General features: G+C 39.9%; 2 protein-coding genes across 2 annotated transcripts in view; one reads left to right on the plus strand and one right to left on the minus strand.

Moving 5' to 3' along the window:
- Nucleotides 1-24,256, minus strand: cdk17 (cyclin-dependent kinase 17). Its single transcript, XM_034131323.1, has 18 exons — nucleotides 24,180-24,256; nucleotides 22,313-22,648; nucleotides 12,328-12,474; nucleotides 11,388-11,552; nucleotides 8,721-8,854; nucleotides 6,969-7,094; nucleotides 6,066-6,122; nucleotides 5,849-5,963; nucleotides 5,569-5,663; nucleotides 5,175-5,237; nucleotides 4,875-4,998; nucleotides 4,579-4,699; nucleotides 4,142-4,239; nucleotides 3,934-4,039; nucleotides 3,731-3,773; nucleotides 3,085-3,175; nucleotides 2,919-2,996; nucleotides 1-2,603 (listed from the first exon to the last, which is right to left on the minus strand). Exons 3-18 carry the CDS (start codon nucleotides 12,455-12,457, stop codon nucleotides 2,563-2,565), a joined length of 1,587 nt encoding a protein of 528 aa, XP_033987214.1. The 5' UTR covers nucleotides 12,458-12,474; nucleotides 22,313-22,648; nucleotides 24,180-24,256; the 3' UTR covers nucleotides 1-2,562.
- The window catches only part of phyh (phytanoyl-CoA 2-hydroxylase), a 4,572-nt gene continuing 4,062 nt past the window's right edge, over nucleotides 24,181-24,690 (plus strand). The window contains exon 1 of the mRNA XM_034131324.1: nucleotides 24,181-24,368. Coding sequence (XP_033987215.1) covers nucleotides 24,303-24,368 — 66 coding nt within the window. The 5' untranslated portion in view covers nucleotides 24,181-24,302. The remainder of the gene's footprint in view (nucleotides 24,369-24,690) is intronic.

Consider the following 24,690-nt stretch of genomic DNA (forward strand, 5'->3'; position numbering starts at 1 on the left):
TTTGCAGTTAAACATAATTTATCCTGAAGTTTTTCTTAGTTATGGTTGTGTAAGTCATAACTTATTAAGCATGAATAAAGAGTACATACATTTTACGTGAAATGCACAATGAGGGGAAGAAAAGTGACCTATGATTTCTCCATTCATGGGGCAAAGGGTACATTTAATACATTAATGTCAGACTTTTCCTGTTAACACAATAATTTACATTATGTGTTATCCAAACCTTAAATGGTATCTTCAATTGTTCGGTTGTGTTGGGTTTTAATTGATCAAATTAGTAGCTCATAATTTCCGCCTTGAAATGAAAAAAATAGCATGTTTACAGGATTATTACATTTTTAGCTGCAAACTGTGATAACGTCCAACACATTAACGCTCTGTTAATAACAAATAACCAATTGTATTAATACGTCCAGCACTTTTCTAGCATGTTCTACCTAATTAAATCCTTTACTCCTCAACCGACAGTAGGCCTATGCATAATTTTCATGTTGATGTTGAGCCCAAGATACAACAGTAACACAAATCTCACTTAAATCTCCTCTAACTTTCACGTTTTACCTGTGTTGTTCATGCATTCCTGATGTTATTTACTGCAGGCGATTTGATGCCAACCACACATATTCTGAGGAATAGTTTGACATTTTTAGGAATTAGACGAGTTTGCTTTCTTAACGAAAATTATATGAAAATATAAAAACAAAAACACTCATGTCTGTAGCAACAATAAATATGTAGCCGGGGCGAGCTAAGCTAGCTTAGCATAAAAACTTATGGGAACGAGCTTACCTTTCTTGAAGTAACACATTCTGACATAACCTCTTAAACTACACTAATACCTTGTTTAATTGGTTTGTTTAAAAAAATTAAAAAATTGACTAGCCCTGGTTTGAGTCTTTGTGCTAAACTAAGCTAACAGGCTAACGTTGCTAGCTTTATATTTGTTGTACCAACTCTTTTATCTTCAGACCTTATTCTTAAAAGAAAGCAAATAAGTGTATTACCACAAAATATCAAATAATGCACGTATCAAATAGCTCCTGAAAAACTACTAACTACTATGAAGTGACAATAACTCCAATTAGTCCACAGGAATAAGACTTAATCCCTGCAATTAAATAAAAACCAGGAATGCAGAGCACAAACAGACACTTCAGTGAAAAATACAATTAATAGAGAGACTTCTCAACCTGCTTCACTGTCAGCTTTCAACCCAGTTAAATCTAAACATTTCAATCTTAAATATTTGTTTTCTTTAGTAGGCTACAAATGCTGGAGAGAGCAATGTTCCGACGCCAAGTGGAAAACAACCATTTAGTTTGAAGACCGAAACCCCAAACCCCCTGCGAAAAAAACATGCCACAACGACTCTGTAGTTTCACAAGAAGAGATCAAAGTTCACACACACAAAATACAACTTAATACTGTTGGGTAAACTCGGCCGTGTCAAGGCACAAGTCCCTGAAGTAAAAAAAAATAACCACACTGAAGTCCAAGTTAAACACAAAGAGTTACTGCAGTGAGTTCTACAAATGTACGCCAAGGGACAAAGTGTTGCTTGCATTTTTTTAAAAGCACTGAAGTTGGCAGTTCTGTGAGGGTTTTTCATCTGTGGGACGTCACATGGCTTCCTTTTCAGTGCCAGTATTCGTCCTCTTGCATCCATCCTTTTGGCTTGTCTTCCCACCTGATACTGACCTCTACTCCTTAGTTTAGCTTCCGTTGCTGAGCCAGAATGGTCAAAAAAAGTTGGTTTCTTGTTCTTCGAGTTTGTCTGTGTGTGTGCTTGTTTAACCCTCAGATTAAAAGTGTTACTGCGATCCGCTCACAGTCTGCTTTTTAACTCTCAGTGTAAACCCAGGGGGCTGCGGGGCTTTCAAAAGAATAGTCAACTGAAATGTTTTTGAGAAAACGGCAAGAAATAATCCAGAAGATGCATTTTATCCCTCACCAAGTCTTTTAAACTTTGAAATGTTGTAGATTTCAGTCACGGAAGCTCGAAGAAAAAAAAAAAAGTCCAATATATATACATATTTATAAATAAAAATATCTGAAGAGACTGAACAGGAACAACAACTTGGATCACAGCGTCAACGTCAACATCAGTGGGATTTTAACTCAAACGAAGCCGGAGAATATTAGTCAGAAGAGAACAAAAGTAACCTTTCTGACTGCTCAACTGTGCATGGCGTCTCGAGTTTACATCATGTACACACACACATGCACACACACGGTGTGTTAAATACAGACAGTAGTAGTTTAGCAGCAAAAGACTCAACCTCACTCCCTCCTAATAAATAAACACAGTCTCCAAACAGATACAGCCCAGAGTCACTTGCTCTGAGGGGTGTGTGTGTGTGTGTGTGTGTGTGTGTGTGTGTGTGTGTGTGTGTGTGTGTGTGTGTGTGTGTGTGTGTGTGTGTGTATTTCTGTGTGTGTGTGTATTTCTGTGTGTGTGTGTGCAGGTAAGAGGGAGGAGGGGTCACCCGAGGGGAGGTGGGCTCATGCGTGAGGTCGTTGGGAAGGGATCATGAAGTTTGACATCCTCTTCATCTGACATTAGAAGAGCATGCTCTGCCTCCTGTTGATCTTGCTGTTACCTAAAAGAAAAGGGAAAACTATTAAACTACAATACCCATAATGCCTTAGCTTTACGTTAAATATGCTAAAAGTAGCCAGACATCAGACAGTTTAAAGAGGCACCACAGATGTAACAAGTTCATTATTGCTGTCGGATTATGACAATTAAAACAATGTAAATACAAAATTGGAGCTCAAGAGATAGCAGCAATCAACAGCGCCATCTTGTATCAACCTTTATCAGTCTCATCTTACCCGTATTTTGAGGATTGCCACATGATCATATTTAGTTTCTTTCCTTATGGTTTGACTTTGATAATGTTTTCTCCACCCACCTGACTCTGGGTATGAGGAGCTCCTGTAGCCAGGGTCCCTCTGCAGCTCCATTTCTTTTAAAGTGAATATTGATACATCTACAACAAAGAGGAGAACAGTTAATAGCAGGAAAGGCAAACAATGAAGATAAGTAGCCTCAGACAGAGGTATTGACTGTTTGCTCACTCTCAGGCAGTGTTTGAATTCTCATCCCGAGCTGCCGGAAGTTGGAATGTTTCATGGCCTCCTCAGCTGAAATCCTCTTCTTAGATTCAAACTGTGGAGACAGAAACCACCCATTTTCATTCAAGCTAATTCTGTGTGTGTAGAAACAATGATTCACTCAGATAAACAAAGAGGAACTAAAACAGTGTAGCAACAGGGACCCACTGTATGTCCACAAAAAATGCACTGATAGTGCTATTTGGAGTATAATGTTAATCAGTTGTACTGTTTAAAGTATTTGTTTTCTTGTGATTATTTATCCTTTGTCACATCTTTTTATTGCATGACCGAAAGTTCACTTTTAGGTCAAGTCTAAACATAGACTTTATATAAGGATTGACAATGACAAATCCCCGAATGTTAAGCAACACATTTCTATTGCCCCCCAGTGGTTGGCTGTAGTATAGTTCATAACTCACGCCCCGCTACACTTTATGTAGAACAGACTGATTGATGGCAATGCTTTTTAAATGTTAAGTTTGGTTTCAATTAGTGATTTGATGCTTTATGACAACTTGATTTATTGAAAGCAACTAGTGTGGTTTTAGCTCCTGCTATGGAGTCTTTTACTGTATATGTGATTAGAAAATGAAATGTAAGAACTCACTCTGAGAAAAGACAGCAGCAGCTCGATGCCTTCGCTGTCCAGCCTGGAAGAAACAGAAGGAAGAGCAACAGTTAGCTGTCTGACAGGATGTAGGGGCGAATGGGAGAAAGGGAGAGGATGGCCCGACTATGAAATGATGATTTCCTGAGCCCATTAAAAAAACATGTTAATGCAGGTGCATGCCCACATACAGACAGCAGTACCTGGGAGCGTTGTTGATCAGCGGCTGTGGTTTGTATTTGGGGAAGCTGTGGGATTTAAACTCATCGATGGAGGTGATTCCCGGCCAGTTGTCCTCTGTGGGTGTACCTGGAGTCACAGTTTAGCAGTTTAGTAAACGGGTAATGACAGGTGTTTTGAAATAGTTTTTTAGGTTGGTACTGTGATCTTAGCCTGGCAGGAGATGCTTACCGAGTAACCTGAAGATGAGGTGGAGCTCGTCCTCTACTGTGGAGCCGGGGAACAGGGGCCGACCTGCTGCCATCTCATAGAATATACAACCAACACCCCTGCACACACACACATCATATTATTTGAATGGATGAGACATGCTAGAAAGCACGCCCCCCTTACACTTCGGAAAGCAGGGCCAAAGTACCATAAAAGGAAATTATGTAATCTCTTTGACTTCATAGAGGATGTGTGTATTTAGTTTTTTTATGCATTAAGACTCATTCAAATTCACTCTTTCCAGTTTCAATCTCTTTCCTAAGACTTTCAGAAATGTTTACAGGTATATAATTTAGCTTTACACTTCAAGGGCTACAGCAAATTACTATTATTTTGTTTATTAACACAGTGATCAATGGACATGCCATGCCTTTACTAAGCATTAGTAAGGCTCGTACCACATGTCGATCTGTGTTGAATACTCGGAGGATCCCAGGAGAACATCAGGAGGCCGGTACCAGAGAGTCACCACCTCGTTGGAGTAGGTTTTAGTCGGCACAGACTTGGCCCTCGCCAGACCTGCCATAGACATAAACAGATAGATATTAGGATTATAATGACAAGAGACGAACATTACCTCTGTGATAAGCAGAGCTGGGAATAATCAAACTGTTCCGCAGGATAAAAATACTCTTGCTCTTTCTGTTCTGACTGCCCTAAAGCAAATATCAGCCTCGGCTCTGGTTCCTCTTACCGAAATCAGCCAGTTTGAGTTCTCCTTTCTCGTTGATGAGCAGGTTCTGGGGCTTCAGGTCCCTGTGGAGAACTTTCCTCTTGTGACAATAAGACAGCCCTCGCAAAATCTGGAACAGGAAGATCTGGAAAGACATGTGTAAAACTTGATGTGAATATACTTTCTTATGATAGACTGGATAATTGCAATTTCATTTTTAAAAGGGCTGCTCAAAAACTCATTAACTGTAGTGACTTTGTTTTAAATATTGCATCTTCTAAAACACAATGCAGTCCCATCTTAATTAAGATAAGTCCTCACCTTCACATTGTGCATGCTCATTATGTTTCCACAGTCGTCCATGTACTGCTTCAGGTCCTTATCCTACAAGGAGAGATGACGCCATCAGACAGGAAGAAGACAAAATGACAGATAGAGATCTTCTTCTTTCTGAAAATACGTTGCCTTTCTGACCATACATCGAAAATTCCAATGCTAATGCAGCACATTTCTCTTGTTTCTGCTAATTTTAACATTCTCTTTCTGTTTCACTTCAGATCATTTCCTAATACTTATATATATCATTTATGTAGACTTTTCAGACTTTTCAACCCCTGTAAAGTACAGTAACCCTTAACATTTGTAATGATGTTTGGTACTCAATAGGAATATGTGAGGTTGGGCAAAAGTGAAAACAAATCACACTGAGTGTTACCAGATATTCGAAGACGAGTGTGAGGCTCTTCTCAGTGTGGATGATGTCATGAAGTGTCACGATGTTGGCGTGTTTGAGGTCCTTCAGTAACGACACTACAGAGAAAACAAAAATATGTTTACAGAAAGTAACAGAAAATTGTTATTGATTGCGTTTTCTGGCTTTAAATTGATTGCGTGGGATGAATTGAATGTCCACTTCCAGTCTGTGATCATTATAAGGACAAACATATCATACATTTAGTTGGTAAAAGCTGTAAATTGGGACAGTTGTTGCTCACCTTCTCTGATGGCGGTGCATGGCGCTCCCTCCTCGTGCTCCAGCCGGATCTCCTTCAGCGCCACCAGGTTGTCCGTCAGCTTACTGCGTCCTTTAAATACTGTCGCGTATGTTCCCTGAATGCAACACATATTTCTCAATCATCACTGAATCATTGAGGGCTGTGAAACATATTTTGTTATTTCAAAGCATCAGATGGGATTTAAAGAATTCCTCACCTCTCCCAGTTTGTCCAGCTTTATGTACGTTTCCAACTTGCCGAAACCAATCTCTGACTGAGGAAAAGACACAAGACAGAGATTAGGTTAAAAGTCCCATTCTGGATTCTGTGGGCCTCAATCTGAGCCTATTCTATAGAGTGGATTGTATGCGAGTGTTGAACGATGATGTACAAAAAGCAGCTCCAGGCTTTCTGTCAGAGAGGCATTTGAGGTACTTTAAAACCCTTTACTCCAATTCCCCTACATTTGCTTTGAAATCTCACCCCTGTGAATCCTATGTCACTTAAATCTTAATACACATTGATGCAATACATATGTTTAGATTCAGTTTGACATGAGTTGGTAAAGAATCAATGGAAAAAAGTCCTATAACTCCAAATCTTGCCAGAGAATTATCCCAATTTGACATTTTCTTTGGTAACACAGAGATAGTAGTCTGACTCTGCACAAACATGGATAAATGAATAACAGGAAGTGCTAATTTGTACAGTGATTCAGGTTTTTTTTTTTTTTTTAAATGAAAACCACGAGTCTTACAGTGTCAGACATGAAACGTGTTCTACTATCATCTATGGCAAAATAAGCTTCTTTAGGGTATGGCAGGATCAAAGTGGCCAACAGACATATCTTGTCCCTTCAGAGAGAATCAAAAACAGTACCAATTTGTTTGATTTTTTAAGCCTATGTCTCACTGTTTGCAAACTTCTGATTTACATAAGCCTCCATGTTGCTGACCGTGTGCAACATGCCTGCCTGATCACACCACAGCTGAGTGTGTTAAACTACTTTGATGGGCCAAAGACAAGAGGTCAGCACTTGTGACTCGAGATTCATCCATCACACACGGCTTGTTGTCATGGCGACCTGTACAGGGGGAGAGATTCACACACACACACTGACCAGCGAGGCTCTGCGGGAGCGTCGACTGAGCGGCTGGTCGAAGGGCGGGCTGCTGAGCTGCATCTTCTCCAGATACCCGTCGGGGATTCGGATGTCAGCCGGCAGCGACAGTCGCTTGTTGAGGTCCTACAAGCAAACGCACATACATTTGTTTTTTTAAAGAGTTGCAACTAGCTTTTGATTTAACATTTTTGTAGTGATGATGACTATGAACAGTTGATATCGGCATGTGACTGCAGAATCTGACAAAACTTTGGTAAAGGAAGTGGTCTGGTTTCCATTTGTAGTCCAAGGAGTAAAGACAAAACGATCGGCCATTTTGTCTATTAATAGTAATATAAATTATTCTCAGTCTGTACTCACAACACAAGCCGTCATTGTCAATATCACTGGGCTCATATCTTTTCGAGGGTGACTGACCATATCTATTCTAGGAGCAACATGAGACAATATCTGATGTGGGAAAAATAAAGATGAGTGGAGTAAAAATAGAGCACATCTGTTAGAGTAAAGCGTGGCATCTCCAGAAATAAACAGCAGTGCTTTGTCCTTTATGACAACGCTGCTCTGAGAACAGCTTTGATGACAACTGAGGGGTTTAAATTAAACTCTCATTATGTAATTGTGTCTGTCCTCTCAGCATTTCTATTTTATTTTATTAAAGGTTCTTTGTGAAGCACTTTGTCACCCAAGTAAAAAAAACGTTTTGAAAGTATAGATCAAAAAGTTAGTCAAAGGCGAATTCATTGATATTCATTGTTAAAACGCTTAAATATAGCCTTTGGGTCCAGCTGATTTGATTTGAAATGTCTTCAAAAGCAACTCTATATTTGGCTCCAATAATCATAAATTATTGTTATTAGCATAATTGCAAACATATTTGTACAATTTTTCAACAAATCAAGCTATTGGACAAACATGGCTATGATAATGGAGGTGATGTGGGTATATGGGTATTAAACACTAGATGGGTCCCCCTAAGATTGTTATATATATATATATTTGTTATACAATATTAATAAGAATGACTTAATGGTTGTATATGTCACGGTCAATCCTCTGCCAGCAGGGGGCATGAGCCTAAAGGTTAAGACGCTCATGCCTATTCAAAGTACCCTCAGGTTCAATATCTATAAGGATGAAGATGATTTGATTGGAACTCATGTCATGTGAAGCCAAAATCTAACATTTGTTATTAGCAGAAAAGAGATTCACCACAATTTCTCAGCTTATATAATGGTTTGTATGACACAATATATCCAATGATTGAGAAATTCATGGAATGTGTCTGAATAGTCATACCAAAGCCACTGTGAAATTAGAAAAGTAGCAGGAATGTGAGCCACCTGATAATCATAAGGAGTTTTATTTGATTATCATGTTCCCATTGTATTTACTGAGCTTGTAAAAGTGTCTAGCGTACCATATGTGTCCCTGAAGTCTATTTATCATCTGACACGCTTTGGGTATTTAAAAAGCAGCTGCTGTTATTTAAAAAAAAAAAGCAGCCTGAAATTATGAAGAGGAAGGTATGGAGACTTCTGTAACATCTGTGTAGTATATCAGTACTATACTAAACATGTTTAAAACGGGCATAAGGGTAAAGGAGATGAAACTATGATTGATGATCTGAAGTTGAGCAGGTGTTTCAATGCCAGCAGGATTTTTGAAAGGTACATTCAGATCTCCCATGAGGCCGAGGGGCGAATGCAGTCAGCTGTTCTGAGTGACTGTGTGCATGAGTAGTCTCACCTCCATGGAGATCCTCCGGTGGATGCGGTTCCTCAGACAGACGCCGGTGGGAGACTGCACCTCGTCTGAAGACGTCCCTGACGCCTGGTCGCTCTCCCCGTCGGAGCCCATCTTCAGGTTCTCATGCACGATATCTAAAACACAATGACAAAGATTATGAATAATAAATAAAGGAATATTGGACAAATCTGCATTAAGGTGTCCCTTTGATTCAAATCTGACCTAACCAGTCTGTCTGGTTGACTGATATTACGGTAACACCTTTACAATCACAGTAGTTTATAATGACGCAGTAGTAAGAAAGTATAGAGACATGAAGACTTATTCAGTAATATCCCAACTCTGTTTTACCATATTTTCATTATTTATGTGTTGAAACAGAAGCCTTCCTTTTCCTCTGAATAGGTATAAATAAAGGGTTGTGGATTTCACATGTGCGGTACAATGGATCAAATTATTTTCCAATGAATCCATCCACCATTTGGTCTGTAAAATAATATATACGACCCCCTCAAAACGCTTTTTATATATACAACTCAGCATTCACCAGGCTACCATTCAAGGTGCTACCTGCTCCCAATGACAATGACACAAACACCGTCAGGAGGTATTTGAGGTTAAGTATCTTTCCCAAGGGATACATCTACATGTTGACTGAGGGACTGGGGATTGAACCGATTCTGATTGGAGGATGACCATCTACATACTGAGCCTTAAAATGTAGAATTTGTGTTGCTTTGATACATGAGGAGCCTCACTGTGATATCTACTTCCTCTTTCTGTGGTCATTTTCTTATTCTCGCCCCACTTTCCTTCTTCATTTTCTGTCACTTGTTTCTCTCTCATTTACATGTTTTTGGCCATCTTCAGATAACCGTAGCAATTTCTTTCACTTCCCTGTTCTGCATTTCTTTCCCTTTCAATCCACATATTTGTCCTTGGCTCGTATCTTCTTATCTCATATGCAGGTTTTCTTAGGAATTTGCTGTTGTGATTCTCCCTGTTGCTTTAACACATTCCTTTGCTACCTGTGTGTTTGTAACATGTGTGCCTCGTCTCCTAAGCTGCATCTGTCCTACTTCTTTCTCCTGTCAAGCTCCTTTGACTTTCACATTCTTCGTACTTATGTCAAGCTACTTTATTTATTTCCTCATTTCCTACAAAAACTCCTAAATTCTTTCTGTTCAAATAATATTTTCACTTTCTGCCCTAACAGCCAAACCAGATTCCCTCTCTTCAAAAAGCCCCAAAGCGGTTTTCTAGTTAAAACTTCTGGGAATTTGATTCTTCACCAGTTTTTTTGAACATTTTATACTGACACATTCTCTCTGCTTGCAACTAGAAGCAGAGGGTAGCAGCAGTATGTGGTTCATCAAAGTCCTACTTAACCTTCCTGTTTTCTGATCCAAGTCCCTCTATCTAGGTCAGGGTCCAGAACAGGTCCTCTAGTGTGTCGCTGCCTTCAAACATGTAATCATATAGGCTGGGAAAGCAATGATGACTATAAATCGAACACCTGACAGTTTTCTTAAATAGATAAGGTAACAGTCAATCTGAAAAAAAATTGCCGATTTGAAAATGAGTAATAATAGGATTAAGACTCAGTGTTTGCTTTAAAGGGGCCCTATTACGCTCATTTTCAGGTTCATATTTGTATTTTGTGCCTCTACTGTGTCATGTCTCCATGCTTTAATGTTCAAAAAGGTATTTTTTTCACTCATACTGCCTGTGTTGCAGCACCTCTTTTCACCCTCTGTCTGAAACCAGAGCCCAGTCTGCTCTGATTGGTTAGCTGGAAGGCTCTGTTGTGATTAGTCAACCGCTTAGAGATGTCCCACCCCTTAGTCTATCATGTACAATGTGTTGGAGTGCTAGCCAATAGAAGCGTTAGTGTTACATAGTGATGTCGCTATGTTAGGGAACTAAACGAAGGGCTACAATGGAGACGTTTCAGGCACCAGGGGGACGTTTTTGAGTGAGGGTCTGAAAATAACCTGTTATTTTGTGTGCCACTCAGACACTTTTGAAATCTATGCACAGACCATTTAGACATCATTTCATGTTTTCACCAAGAAGTTGGTAAGCTAAACACAGGAACTCTACTTTAGTCTTGAGTTCAACCACGTCTTTTTATTGACGATTATCGGTTTGGACTCCGGGATCTTCGACTGTCAATCAAAACGAATACCCTCTAACAGGATATTTTGTTGTTTTTAAGTAGCAGTTGCAAGTGACTTTCAAATGTGAAGCTCTACCTATTCTGGTAGATTTGGATCGCCACAACACTTTGCTTCTCTGTTTCATACTGTCCTATGAATCATATTGTCTTGTCGCCTTTAGACTGAGACTCACAGCTACGAATCGAGTGTGATTAATCAGTTGCGTCATGTTTGGCTTAAACCCCCGCCCCCCATCCAGCTGTCCGTTGGGGGTAGACAGTCCGACTGGCTAATAGGAAATAAACCCTAACCCAAGTCACTGGCCAGGAGCACGTTTCCGATTATATATGTCGTCGGATGGAAATCTCTGCACCATGACACGTTTCCTGTTTGTTCCCGCATGCCATCTGTGCTTTCACTACTCACTTCCTATTGTGTGTGTCTGTGTGTGTGTGTGTGTGTGTGTGTGTGTGTGTGTGTGTGTGTGTGTGTGAACAGTGTGTCTCACCCAGGCGGCTTCCGTTGCGTGGCATTGCCAAGAAGGACCCCAGGGAGCCGCCGATGACGCTGTGCGGCCGGCGGAGTGGAGGCTTCTTGAAGGACCCGGTGTACTGGTGCAGGAAGGAGTGCATGCTGTGGGAGGTGGGGGGGCGGCCGTTCCTCATGAAGGGCTCTGAAACACAACAAGTCGCATCATTTCTGCTGCTCCGAAAACTGCGCAGGATCTGAGGATGCATCACAAATCTCCAATAACCAAAATCGGATACCAACATGGTAAATCAATATATTGTTGGTTTTCTCCATTTCAAATTTTACGTACACAAGAATTGAGTTTAAAGATGTGTCATTGCTCTCGTTTAATATTTAGATTTGCACTCTTTCCTTCTTTGTCCTGTAGCTGCTTCCCCGCTATGACAGACAAATGACATCCTCATATGGGGTCAATATTGGAGAACATTGGTTGTAGCTTTTTAAAGGAGGGGCAAATTCGTTTTTAAAATGCTTTGTCCGCCATTTTTGTTTGTTTTCCGAGTTACACAAAAGGAAAATAAAAATAAATAAAATAAAAATAAAACACCCAAATAATAATAAATTAAAATAATATAACAATAATAACAAATTATTTATGTATATAAAAATACACCCAAATAATACAAATACACCCAAATAATAACATTTACAAAAATATATGTATATAAAGATAATACAAATAAAAAAATTAATTAAAAAAATAACACCGAAATAATAATACATAAAATAAATAGTATAATAATAAAAGAATATATATGTATATACAAATTATAAAAAAGAAATAAAAAAGAACTTATTAAAATAAGCTGCTTGGAATACACCAGAGACTCTAAGCAAAAATGTCCATCCTGTGTATACAATTTCTTTCTTAAACAGACTTGTTTTCAAAATGCATACCAGATCCGTTGATTTCTTACCATTGTCCTTGGTGCCGCCGCCGTCCTCGATGGTCATCTGCTCGGCCAGCTCAGACAGAGACTCGTCGATGGTCTGACTGGAGCGCAGAGTTAACGAGAGGCGCTTCTTTATTCTCTTCATCTTTTCCATAGCAGGGCAAGTGCAGCCTGTGGGACACACACAAGCGCATAAATAACATTAAGGCTCAGTAACTGGACTGAAAAAGCAGGAGTGGGATTCAGGACGTCTCCGTACAATCCAAAATATCTCAGCTCATGAATAATGTAGAGCTGCTTTTAATCTAATATTCATTCACCGCGCAAACGCTGGAATACATGAATAAAGGATGAACATTACACTCACATTCACACATTTATACAAGGAGAAATAAATGAAGGCAAATTGAAGGAGGAGAGAGTCAAATCTGTTAGCACACACCCACCCACACCCACATCCACTTCTGCAAACTCATACAAGTGTTGTTTGTGGTGACGCAGCAGTCATTCAGGTCACAGGAAACACCTTGCTCCAGTCAGGCCCTGCTCATTGTGTCGCTGTGTTAGCGGCCCATGCAAGTGTGTGTGTGGTTGTGGTTGTGTGTGTGTGTGTGCACAAAAGGGAAGCAGCAGCAAAAAATACCCCACCCATCCCACCCTGCACTCAGCGCAAAACTAACTGACCCCTGCCGACACCATCTCTCCTATTTTACAGTCTATCTGAAGGATGTTAGCACACACACAAACACACACTAAAGTACAGTTTTGAATTATTTAATGCATTTTTCAAAAAGATTGCCTTCTTCTCCACAAAGTGTGTTTGTTTTGCCGTCCACTAACCTCTGTGTGGACATTTTTAAAGCGGAAGTATGTCATGCTGGCCCTGGTGGCCCTTACAGCACACACACACGCCAAGGAACACACTCATAATAAGCTATCAGCTTCCAGCTCGTAAGAAATTGCAATGCCAAATTAAATGAGTACATTGGAACACACACACACACACACACACACACACACACACACACACACACACACACACACACACACACACACACACACACACACACACACACACACACACACACACACACACACACACACACACACACACACACACACACACACACACACACACACACACACACACACACACACACCACACACACACACACACACACACACACACACACACACACACACACACACACACACACACACACACACACACACACACACACACACACACACACACGGAGATAAGCTCTCTTTGTCTCCCTTACAGAGGAGTGTAACAGAGCCTGGTTTTATCTTCGCAGTTAACCACAACAAAGAGATACATGTAATGTGTGTGTGTGTGAAGATAGTTATTTGTCACATTTGGTGATGCTGTTTTAATAATGTGTACCTCAGTTTGGGTTAGGGTTAGTGTTTTGTGTGTGTAAGAAACATGTATCATGACATGTTGTGCAAAGCTGTATTGATTCTCAAAAATAACTTGCCTTTTTTTTTTAAATGGATAATTGGTGGCAGCAGTGTTCCCTTTGGTGTCGTGTTTAAGGCAGTGTTGTAATCTATCTTAAGCTTCAATGTAACAGCGTAAACTGAAACAGGAAGTAGCATAACTACACAAAATGATACATTTTTGTAGCCGAGACTTAATGCATATGATGGCGTGTCCTTGATAATATGACAGTTTTCCAAAATTCTTAAATATATTGCCATTCTTAACTGATGTATTTGTGAAAAGCAGCGCAAACATCGACAGACAAAAAGAGGAAGAACTGTCACACTCTTTTTCAGCATCACACACACACACACACACACAAACACAGGATGTGTGGGTGAAAGTGTGAATATGAAGAGGAAGAAATAGATGACAAGGGAGAGAAGGAATGGGAGAGAAAGAGAGAATTATTTCAGAGCCATAACGGAGTCTTTGTGTTTGGTTAAGGGCCATGAAATCACCAGAGTGACTGCAGGAATGTACAGTGATGCCAAGAGAGAGAGAGACAGACAGACAGAGGGAGAGAGACATTACAGGCTGTTCGGTGCAGGTATTTCACGCGCTAACTGCTAAGCCGCCTCAACCGTGACATTAACGTGAGGCTAACGTTAGCTCACGAGGCTAAACCATTAGCAACATTCTGTCTCCATTTCTGAAACGCTTCAACTCTCCATTGATAAGTCTGTCAGCGACACAGAGCTGTCAGACATAGGAAGTCCACATGACTCAGAGTGACTTATTGAAGTGTGACTTATTTCTCAGAATATTATGACTTTATTATTATTATTATTATTTTGTTTTCAGTGGCTCTTATACTCTGTCATAGCTGAATCCCGCCTTTTGGATTATTTTGAACTTCTGGTTTAATTTAACTTTAAAAAACTTTAGCTCTCTGCTTCAAAAGAAAAACGACTTTAGCCAGCATTGTTAGTATATTACTTAGCTATTTTAAATAATTAAACTATATATTGGTAAACTGTTTTTAAAGTTTCAGCCATCTGTGGGAAAAGATGAGCTTGGTCTTTGAGCCCGGGAGACAACTGTGGAATATGCAGACAATAACAACAGCCTTATTGTTAAATTCATAATGAAGGCAAAAAAGGTATCTAAAAGAATCCTTCAGACTTTAGCAGTGACTCACATAAGCATTTTTTTACTGCCACGTCTTCACTATTATCTTTGAAAAGTGGGTTTCTCAGGCTGCTGTCTAGCTCAATTGCCCTACACTTATCTATAACATTTTCATTCAAATTGAAATTGGTGTCTCAATGTGTTTTTGTGTAAATAATGTATTCATTAAAGAGTCAAGTACCCTTGATCAGCAAGGGTCTCTCATTAACCAATTACTCCTTGACCACAAAAGGGAAATCACAGTTTCCTTTGAAAGGGACTAATACAGTATGATCATCAAAGTGGTTGAATTAAATGCTACAAGGCGAAACCTGAACTTGCACCGGTGCTTTCTTTTGATTCTTCCTGAGTGACAAATGTCTGGTTTTATGATCACAGGTGAACATAATGTTTTGACTGCCTCCGGCTGACTTACATCACTGCAATCAGATAGAGTTTCCCCTATTTGAAGGTATACATTACAATCAAAGCACCACCGTCTTTCCTTAATTATATACAACACTACAAAGACTTCAAAGACCAGGAGCCCCTGAGGGTGTCACCCCCCAAAAGCCTGCAGGGTGGAGGAATATCCACAACTGTAAAGCCTGCTTCAATAAAACAAATGTGGACAATATCAGAGGGATTGTGAAATACGATAACTCTCTAATATCTATCTTATATTGCCGTGAAACATGTCCTTCAATTCAAGATTACAACAGATCATGATAACTTTATAATGTGCATTCGCCCAATACTCGAAACCATCAATATGTAACTCAAAAGAAACCTTGTGTGAAAGACAAGTATCACCACTTGAGTTTTGGCCTCAACTTGGCACCAAGGCATTTGTTATGGTGGCGTCACATTAGGGCTGTGCGATTATGGCAAAAATCATAATCACGATTATTTGGGTCAATAATTGATATCACGATTATTAAATACGATTATTCATTGACTTTGAAAAAATCCATTTATTGAACTTTAAAACAAATACAAATAATAATTTGAACAGTATCTTTTTAGCTGTTGATTACCCTGAACGTATAATTCAACTGAGAAACCAATACGAAAATAAATGATACATTTAAATAAATAATATCAAAATAATAAATACCAATAAACAAGATCAACAAATATTTTGGAGCGCACTTCAACAAGCTACTAAACATATATAAATATGATAAATACAAATAAATTAGATCCAATATGTTGCAGTGCACTGCCACAACCTAGCAAAGCAAAATAATTGTTTTTTTCGATTATGTTGTTTTTGTAATTGTGGCAGGCCAAAATCGTAATTGCGATTAAAATACGATTAATTGCACAGCCCTACGTCACATATCCAAAAAAGCTCCAAAAATGCCGATTGAAAGGATGCAACTCACTGACAGTTTTACGGCTCTTCTTCTCAACGCTTCAGGTGAGAAGCATGACTCTTCCACACGAAAAACATTGTGACTCAGGAGTTTGTTTTCACAGGGCAACATCCAGGAACCAGGACAACGTAAATATCGTAACTTCTACAATTTTAACCGATTCTGTTATTAAACCTATCTATGTAACCGGGTCATGGCGAAACCTCTTAATCAAATAAGTGAATAGATATTTCCTGATATTTCCCATGTCCTTTGTGTGTCTAGATTACGTGCTCAGAGGCATTTCAGCCCAAAGATTTCAGTATATCACCCCAAAATATCTTCAGCCTCATATTGGAAATGTTAATACTTTGATCAGCCTTCAAGCACCCATTTCAGCTGAGCCCTAGCGGGTACAGTCACAAGCATGTGTTTGTGCAGCGATGAGAACACACACATCACTGCTGCTGCCCGCTGCAGTGGGCGCCTTCCACTGAAAGACCCTTTGTTTGTCTTGAGAGGAACTAAAAAAGGGCTTCAGCATGACTGACCCAGGGGCTGAGCTGAAATAGGCTTGTAACTACTTGTTGATATTAAGGAAGTTTTCAATGACCATGAAACAAAAGAGGAACAAGTGAAAATGGTTTCATGTGTTTCTACAGAGAGAAGTAAGTCTTATTGGTCAACAAAAGACACCAGAATCATCCATGTGTCCATTTCTGGTGCTAAATGTGATGGTCCATCGTAAAACGTCAGCTTGGTGATTGATTATCATACTTGGCTGTTAGTTATCTGCAGCAGGAACAGCTGTTGTGAGATGATGCATCTTTTACCTCATCGTAACTGTATAACCCTAACTGAGTGTATAGCTTCATAATATGCTACAGGTCAGCTCATTGAAGTATGTGCATGCTTTTAATGTTTGGATATAGACATGCAACCAGATGTTCACACCATGGATGTTTAAAGAGAACTCGATACAGCATCCGAGGCTGGGTTCCGTTTATTCCTATGAGAGTTGCACAGTGGCGCATGAAGCCCAAAATCGAGTGGCTGTAGATTTTAAAAAGTTCCAGACTGTGGGCCGAAAGAGCAAAGAACTTGAGTTTTCCTTAAGCCCCGCCTCCTGGTCAGTCAAATCAATGGAAAGGGAAATTTACAGATGCCCTTTTTCTCAATGTTAGTCAATGGGAAAACGTTTTTTTGGGCCCAAATGACGTCTCAAACTACAACGTAAGTGTAGTACCACCATTTGGCCACTACAGAACAATGAGCATCAATGGCCTGCGCTCTTCCTGGAGGCTTGGTTTACACAGAAACCATCTGAGAAGCCGCCATTGTAAACTGTTTGGAAAAGGGCACACACTCCCAAAAATAATTAGCGTGTGATTGGATGGACTAAACTGTCAATCAAATTCTTGCAGAAGCCAACACATTAACGACGATAGTGTTTAAGAAGCTACACCTTCCTCTGTCTGTTTCATTACCTCAACACAAGACTAGGGTTAACTAGAAGTTTCCTGTCTGTTCAACGCACAAACACACACACCTCACAAGAATGTGTGTTTTCCTGTATGGATGTTTGGCTGGTGAATCCAAACACACAGCTGGAGATGGCACATTCCAGTGGAGAGAGATGGGAAACTGAACGAGCTTATGATGACACAAACACAAAATGTTTATTGCTTTCCCACAGAAATGTCTCTCAGTCTGATTAAAATAAGCCTATGAATAAAGGAAATTCAGCCAAATACTGACAACTTTCATTGATTTTACTTGAAAAGCTGCATGAACAATGACCTAGCCGGTAGCCGCTCTTTGGGTTTATCCACAGTTGCCATAAGCTTTAAATGCACTCCGCTAAACCAAGTGGCAGCGATGGTCGTCCGGCCCCGACACAGCAACCGGACTCTATTATTACCTCTCATCCTCTTCTGTCTGCTTTATATTTTTCCAGCGTGCATCCTCTTTCTCACGCCCTGCACCTCCCCTGAACACAGTCTCCATCTCCATTGACCCTGGGGCTTTTGGGGGTGCTAGTGGAGCCTCGCAGATGGGGGTGCTGCAGCCCCCTCAGCACCCCCCCCCCCCCCCCCCTTCCCGCGTCCATTCACGATGTCTCGCTGTCTCGCAGACCCCACGCAGCAAGCAGGAAATGAACCCAGCTCACACTGTCCGCGCAACGTCCCGCCAACACGGCACCCAGACCCCACGCAGCATTCTCATCGGTTTGTCATTACTGGTGTCATTTTCGCCATTGTAACACATAATCACTGATGTTCCGCTGTAACGGTAGTGGACTCATCAGAACATAGTGGGCGAGCTGACCAATCAGAGCACAGTGGGCTCATAGGGAGGGGGGGGCAGGAGTTCCAACAAGGCGTTTAGGACAGAGAGTGAATACACATACTATACAGAGATGTATAGTATGTGTAAAACCAATGTGAGAAGCCAATGTGAGTTTGGAAATATGCACAATATAAATCTATTCTAGTATACCTCAACAATGGAATTATGATCAGTAGAAATGGCCATGACATGGGACCTTTAAATCTGTTTTGCCATTATTAAAATCACTTTTCACACCCTGACAACAGACCATATCGGAAACCACAAACCTGCCACCTTTTGTTTTCTCTGCAGCTGACAGTCAAGAAACGTATGTAGGCTTTTTCTATTTCTGGCCGCACTGCAACATTTATGAAGGAAGGCTTTTATCTACTTTCTATCTTTGGTGCTATGTGATAATGGCAGCCGTGTTCTTCCAATGGACGTAATCTTTTTACAGGAAAAACTTCCGATCAATCAGCCAAAATAGATTGAAGCAAACCACGGCTCAATTTTATCCCCACAGAGACCCCGTTTGCGGAACAAGGCTACACTGTTTGGTCCAGACCAATGTCAGGGGAGGTTTCACATTGGTCCTTTTAGTTTGGATCAAACCAAATAGGTGTCCTGAGTCTTGTGAACTACAACTGCTATCACTGCACAGGTTGCGTTAATCTGATTAAACCAGATTATAAGTGTGTGCAAGCGTACTAAACAACCCTTCCCTGGAATTGGTCTGACCCTTCAGAAAAAGATGAATGAGATGCTTAGAACAGTGAAGCGCTTGGGAGAAATAAAACCTCAGATGAATGAGGGATACATCGAGCAATTACTTCTGTAAAATGTATTTCTAATGGCTTAGTTAACAAGCAACAAGGACTGCCTTTTCTCTCTGGGCTTCGATAGTGTTTCAATTTTCATGACTGTTGGTTGGCACTGATTCTAAGCGCCTGTTTGCCAGGCATTGATTAACCAGCCGGGGAAAACAGAGACTCTTACTTAATATTAAAAAGGAAACTAATTTAGTTTTTACTGAAACTAGAGTTTAAAGTTACAGTGTCCTTCATGACATCCCACAGCTGAGGTTCAAACTGAATAAGAGCCCAATAAGAATCTTTGACTGTGAAATCGGATAAATCCAACCACACATAGAATCATTGAATTGTCTGTGAGACGGCTTGCAAAAATAGTTTGAGAGCAGATGGTGAGAGTTGTGTAGGACGGGATGTACCGAGCGTCAGATTCACAGCTGACTGTATCTGGCACTCGCACCGTGCCACTGTGTATTTGTCTTTTAGGTTTGTGTGCACATTAAAACCTCCTTTTACAACCTTGATTAGGTAAATTTTAGGTTTAAAGTAAGGTTAGTTTGGGTTCATCGGGGAAGTGTTGTGTGTGTGCGTGTGTGTGTGTGTGTGTGTGTGTGTGTGTGTGTGTGATAAATATTTCAGCATCTTCACTGTGACACGACACCACTGGAGTTTACAGTGAGTGCTCACCACATGAAGGAAAGTAATGAATGACCTGCAGGTCAATTTATTTTAAGGTGTGTGTGTGTGTGTGTGTGTGTGTGTGTGTGTGTTTTAATAGGTCTATGAATGTGTGTAATTGTGTGTTCTTGCTGCACCCGGCCCACTCTAATTGTATTCCTTCTGGATCCCTAGAATTAGTCAGACCCCAAAAAAGCCAATAATTACTACTTCACCTCCATGATACCCACCCTGTGGCAGAGAGAAATGTTCCCATCAGCCCCAGGGGCCGTTAGCAAGCTCTCATCTCAGATTTAGTTACATTCTACTGCATTTAACGTCCTCAGGTGAAACAGGATACGGTAAACAGGGAGTGCGTGTCATCATTTACCAGCCAATGAGAAAAGGCGGGAAAGACCTTAAATATTGTATAGTAGCACTAATCCAAATATATGAACACAAACCCACACATACACTGAGAAGCATGATGAAACATGATGTAAACAGGTTAACTCACACACATTTTCATACGCATGCACACATATATACCTCTCGGATCAATAAACAGTGCACAAGTTGGAGTTATGTAAATGGGAGGATAAAAAAGAGGACTGCTGGCCTTGTTGCCCATAGCAACAGTGTTTTGGAGGCTGATCCACATAGCACTAAGATCTGCTGCAAAGCATGCTGGGATACAACAATGCTTTGAACCTCAGATTATAAATTTTTTAGTACAGTTTAATACTTAATATTACAATTATGTTTGGCTATAACTTGAATATATTGCAACGATGTGGTGACAGGGCTCGTGCAGTTTAGTATGGAGTATACAGTATGGAAGACTTCAGCTGACAGCCTCACACTGACATTGAATGCATCACAATTCCAATCTATTTGTCAGTGTAATGATAAATAACGTTTAAAAAATAGTAATACAAATCTGCCAGGCTTTCCGCCAGATGTGTTCCTACCAAAGGACGTTTAAAACAAATCAGTGACATGTCACGTGGCACTTTAATGTATCTATTCTGATCCATCAGTCCCAAGAGAAAAAGTGTGTATATGTGAACGTACACATGTTCACAGCACACTGCTGTACCGTATATGACGTAATGCAGACACACATCAATACAGGCGCTGCTATACGGCCTACTTTACCCTCTGTGGGCGCATTACTCCCACATCCCACAGCCTAGATATGAATGTGGGTCAATACACTCACATGCTCACACACACACACACACCAGTTGTTACATATGAAGGGCAGTGGAAGTAAATCCAGGTCAAACAGGAAGTGGAAAAGAAGCTAGAATGGATGCTTTGCTGCAGAAATGGATGATTGGTGGTCGATGTAACTATAGTTATCTGTTGTTGATTCAAATAATGCTAATAATATATAATGATTGACAACTGCCATGCCCATTCATTCTGTATTCAAATTTAGATCATATATTGACACGTTTAAAAATTGTAGTGGTTAAGAAACCATTTTAGAAAACAACAACTCATCTCACAGTTTACAGGATGGTGCATTTTTGTTCTGTTGGATATACCATACACTGGAGATGGCTAAAGAAACATAGTGTTGTCTCATTAACAAGCAGAATGTGCAATATCATTTTAAATGCATGAAGACCTATCATATCATATTTACAAAATACATGTGATAAAGTAGAATCTGGTGTTGACACCATGAGTCTGTGGTTATTTAAAAGAGATCAATGAAGATGTTTATGTGCATGTCTTTGGTGTGTCTGCAGTGCAATTACATAATTTGACTTTACAGTAGGCTTTTTGTAGCTGCTTCTTCTGGTGTGCTAATGAAATTCCTTCATTAGACCTATTGGTGTTAATTGATTGCACAGAAATCACACTAATGATGCAGAAATCATCTTCTCTCCCTTAAAATTCCATTTAAATGTGGCACTCAAGACTGGCTGCTAATACATGAGGTAAACAAACCAAAATATTGGCACCCAATAAAGCGACATACTGTAAGAGATGTTATGTTTAATATGTGAGGCGCGACATAACAACACCAGCTGTACAACATAGTGAAACCGAAGCTTTAAAATGGATAAAGATACAATTATATCTGCGTATATATAGTCTGTATATTCTTCAGCTGTGGTTTCCCCTGTATTGACATTTACCTACTTAGTGGCCTGCCCGAAATGTAGCGTCCAATATCGGACAGTCAGGGTGTTATCAACAAAAATGCATTTGTCGCCATTTACCTGAAAATGGTGAATTCCGTCGTTTGAAGTCGACTCTCCGGAGCAGCCAGGCCCGGATGCCCTCCTCCGCTTTATCCGCCCACTGAAGGAGCACGGTTCAGTCCGAGGTCGGTTTCGTTCCCAAACACTCTGATAAAAACGGTATTATCCTCCGACACACACCGGGAAATGTGTGGGGTGTGAGGAAGGAGAGCTGGAGAGCTGGAGACCGAACCCCCAAAATGTCGTTTGTGTGGCGGGGAGAGGAGTTCACAGAGGCTGGAGGAGGATCCTCTGTCGACACCGGAGGGGAATGCAAGCTGACATCAAACACCACGCAGCGGGACTTTCGGTTCCCTTTCAAAATAAGACCATTATGACATCACAATTTAAGAGATCAACGTTCTCAAAACAAAAGAGGCCTTAATTATAATAAATAATTATTTAAATATGTATAGGTCAATAAAGCACGATATACAGATAGTTATAGGCTACATACACATGCATAAATGGATCGAAGTAGTAGTTTTTACCAGTAGTAGTTTTTGGTGTTATTTCATTTATATATTTTCGGGAGCAAGTGAATGTGATGTAATTAAACCCTTAATAATTCAGTAAAAATACAATTATATAAAAAAAAAAAAACCTATAGTAGCAGATCTACGTATTTCATCGTAGTATTACATTATATCATGTGTAATTTTAAAACAAGATCAACCCGTTTCCGCTCTAATAAGCGAACTGTAGTTAGCTTGACGAAGCTGAGGGAAGCAGGAGGAAATGCAGATACACGAAACAATGGTATCTTTATTTAAATAGCTTCCCTTTATGCTGCTTCTTGTAACTCATAACTTTGCAACATTGTACATTTTCAGCGGTCTAACAATACATATTGTAGAAATGTTTCAATATGCAGTTTTTCCTTTTCTCCAGTCAGCCTTCAATGAAATATTGGACATTCAAGTATTTAATTAAGAAAAACTAACCATACCATAAATACTTCATTCATCTTTTAGAAGGGCTTTCACTTTATAAGACAAAAATAAAAAGGTTACACATGTGTCTCGTTTAAAATGTTATAGTTATGTTGAAGCAAAATATGCTCAAACGATTCATTTTGAAAATAAATGTATATTATTAGATGGTTGTTTATGTGCTTACCGTTTACAATTTACAATACCATGGTAAAAATTAAGCAGTGGGTAAAAAGAAAATATATTTTAAGTTGAAAAGAATTAAGGTAATGAATATTTCATTTCTCCTTCCCTACTTTAAATTATATATTTACCATTAGCCAATCTGGAAAACACACAGAGAAACAGTCTATATTGGGCATATATTGGACCGATTACTAATAACTACATAACTAACATTTAGTATAATTGTGTTTGTGGGGCGCCACCTGCTGGATAAAAACTGTAGTTACTTTATTCAATATGTGTTGCTACTACTACTACTAGGCCTACACTGTAGCTATGTATGTATGACTAATAAAAGCCTTGAACCTACCCCACTACAATTCAGAGGTAAGTGTTGTACTTTTCCTCCACTACATTTATTTAATATAATAAGTTACTTTGCAGTAAGTCACATTCACAAGCCACCTTGCAGCATAAACTAATTTAAACAAGCTGCACCTTAACCAGCTTTGATAAACACATTAAGCATCAATAATTATAATACAAATATATAATATAGTATTCTGTAATGGGCCAATCTGCATAATGAGTAATTTTGGTACTTTAAGAATATTTGAGGTTTGTGCTTTTTTAACTTGAGCAACAGTTTTGATTGCAGGACTTTTAGTCGTAAAAGAGTATTCCTACACTCTGGTACTTTTACTTAAGTAAAATATCTGATACTTCCTCCACCTCTGTAGCATACTGACCTCATAACCCACAGTGGGTGACGGTGGAGTGGTTGTTGTCAGTCTGCCCTTTGCCCGGTCACCTGCTTCCTCTGCTCCGTATCGCTGTTTACCGGATCACACCCGGATACAAACCGACTGAACATGTCTCGCGCTGCGGAGAGACTCAGACTGCTAATCAACCATCTCGACCGACCACCTGCCGACATCGTATCCTTTTCTTCTCTGTGTGGGATCACCGGGGGCTGCGCAGAGCAGACAGTAGCCTACCTGACAACTGAGCATTATTGGTGGGCTGCTTTGGTGGGCTAGACCGGGGACCGGGAGTACCACTGAAGGCCTCTCTGCAGCTAACTTTCATTATTTATGAATGCGTCTTTTAGCGTTTATAACAAAGGCACTGTGACAATGACGCCGTTATTTAAACGAGGCTGTTAGCAGTATGTAGGCTAAAGGTTGAAATGTAAATATGTATCTATTTATCTATCTGTTTGTTGGAGATAATAGCTTAGAATAACTCAGGAGGCTAACG

This window comes from Trematomus bernacchii, unplaced genomic scaffold (assembly GCF_902827165.1).
Source record: "Trematomus bernacchii unplaced genomic scaffold, fTreBer1.1, whole genome shotgun sequence".
Taxonomy (NCBI): Eukaryota; Metazoa; Chordata; class Actinopteri; order Perciformes; family Nototheniidae; genus Trematomus; species Trematomus bernacchii.

Coding starts and splice junctions, on each gene's coding strand:
- cdk17 (XM_034131323.1), bottom strand. CDS start 12,457: ATGGAAAAGATGAAGAGAATAAAGAAGCGCCTCTCGTTAACTCTGCGC. Junction 2,997..3,084: donor AATTCAAACACTGCCTGAGA/GTGAGCAAACAG, acceptor TCTTTGTTGTAG/ATGTATCAATATTCACTTTA. Junction 2,604..2,918: donor CTCCTCATACCCAGAGTCAG/GTGGGTGGAGAA, acceptor CTTTTCTTTTAG/GTAACAGCAAGATCAACAGG.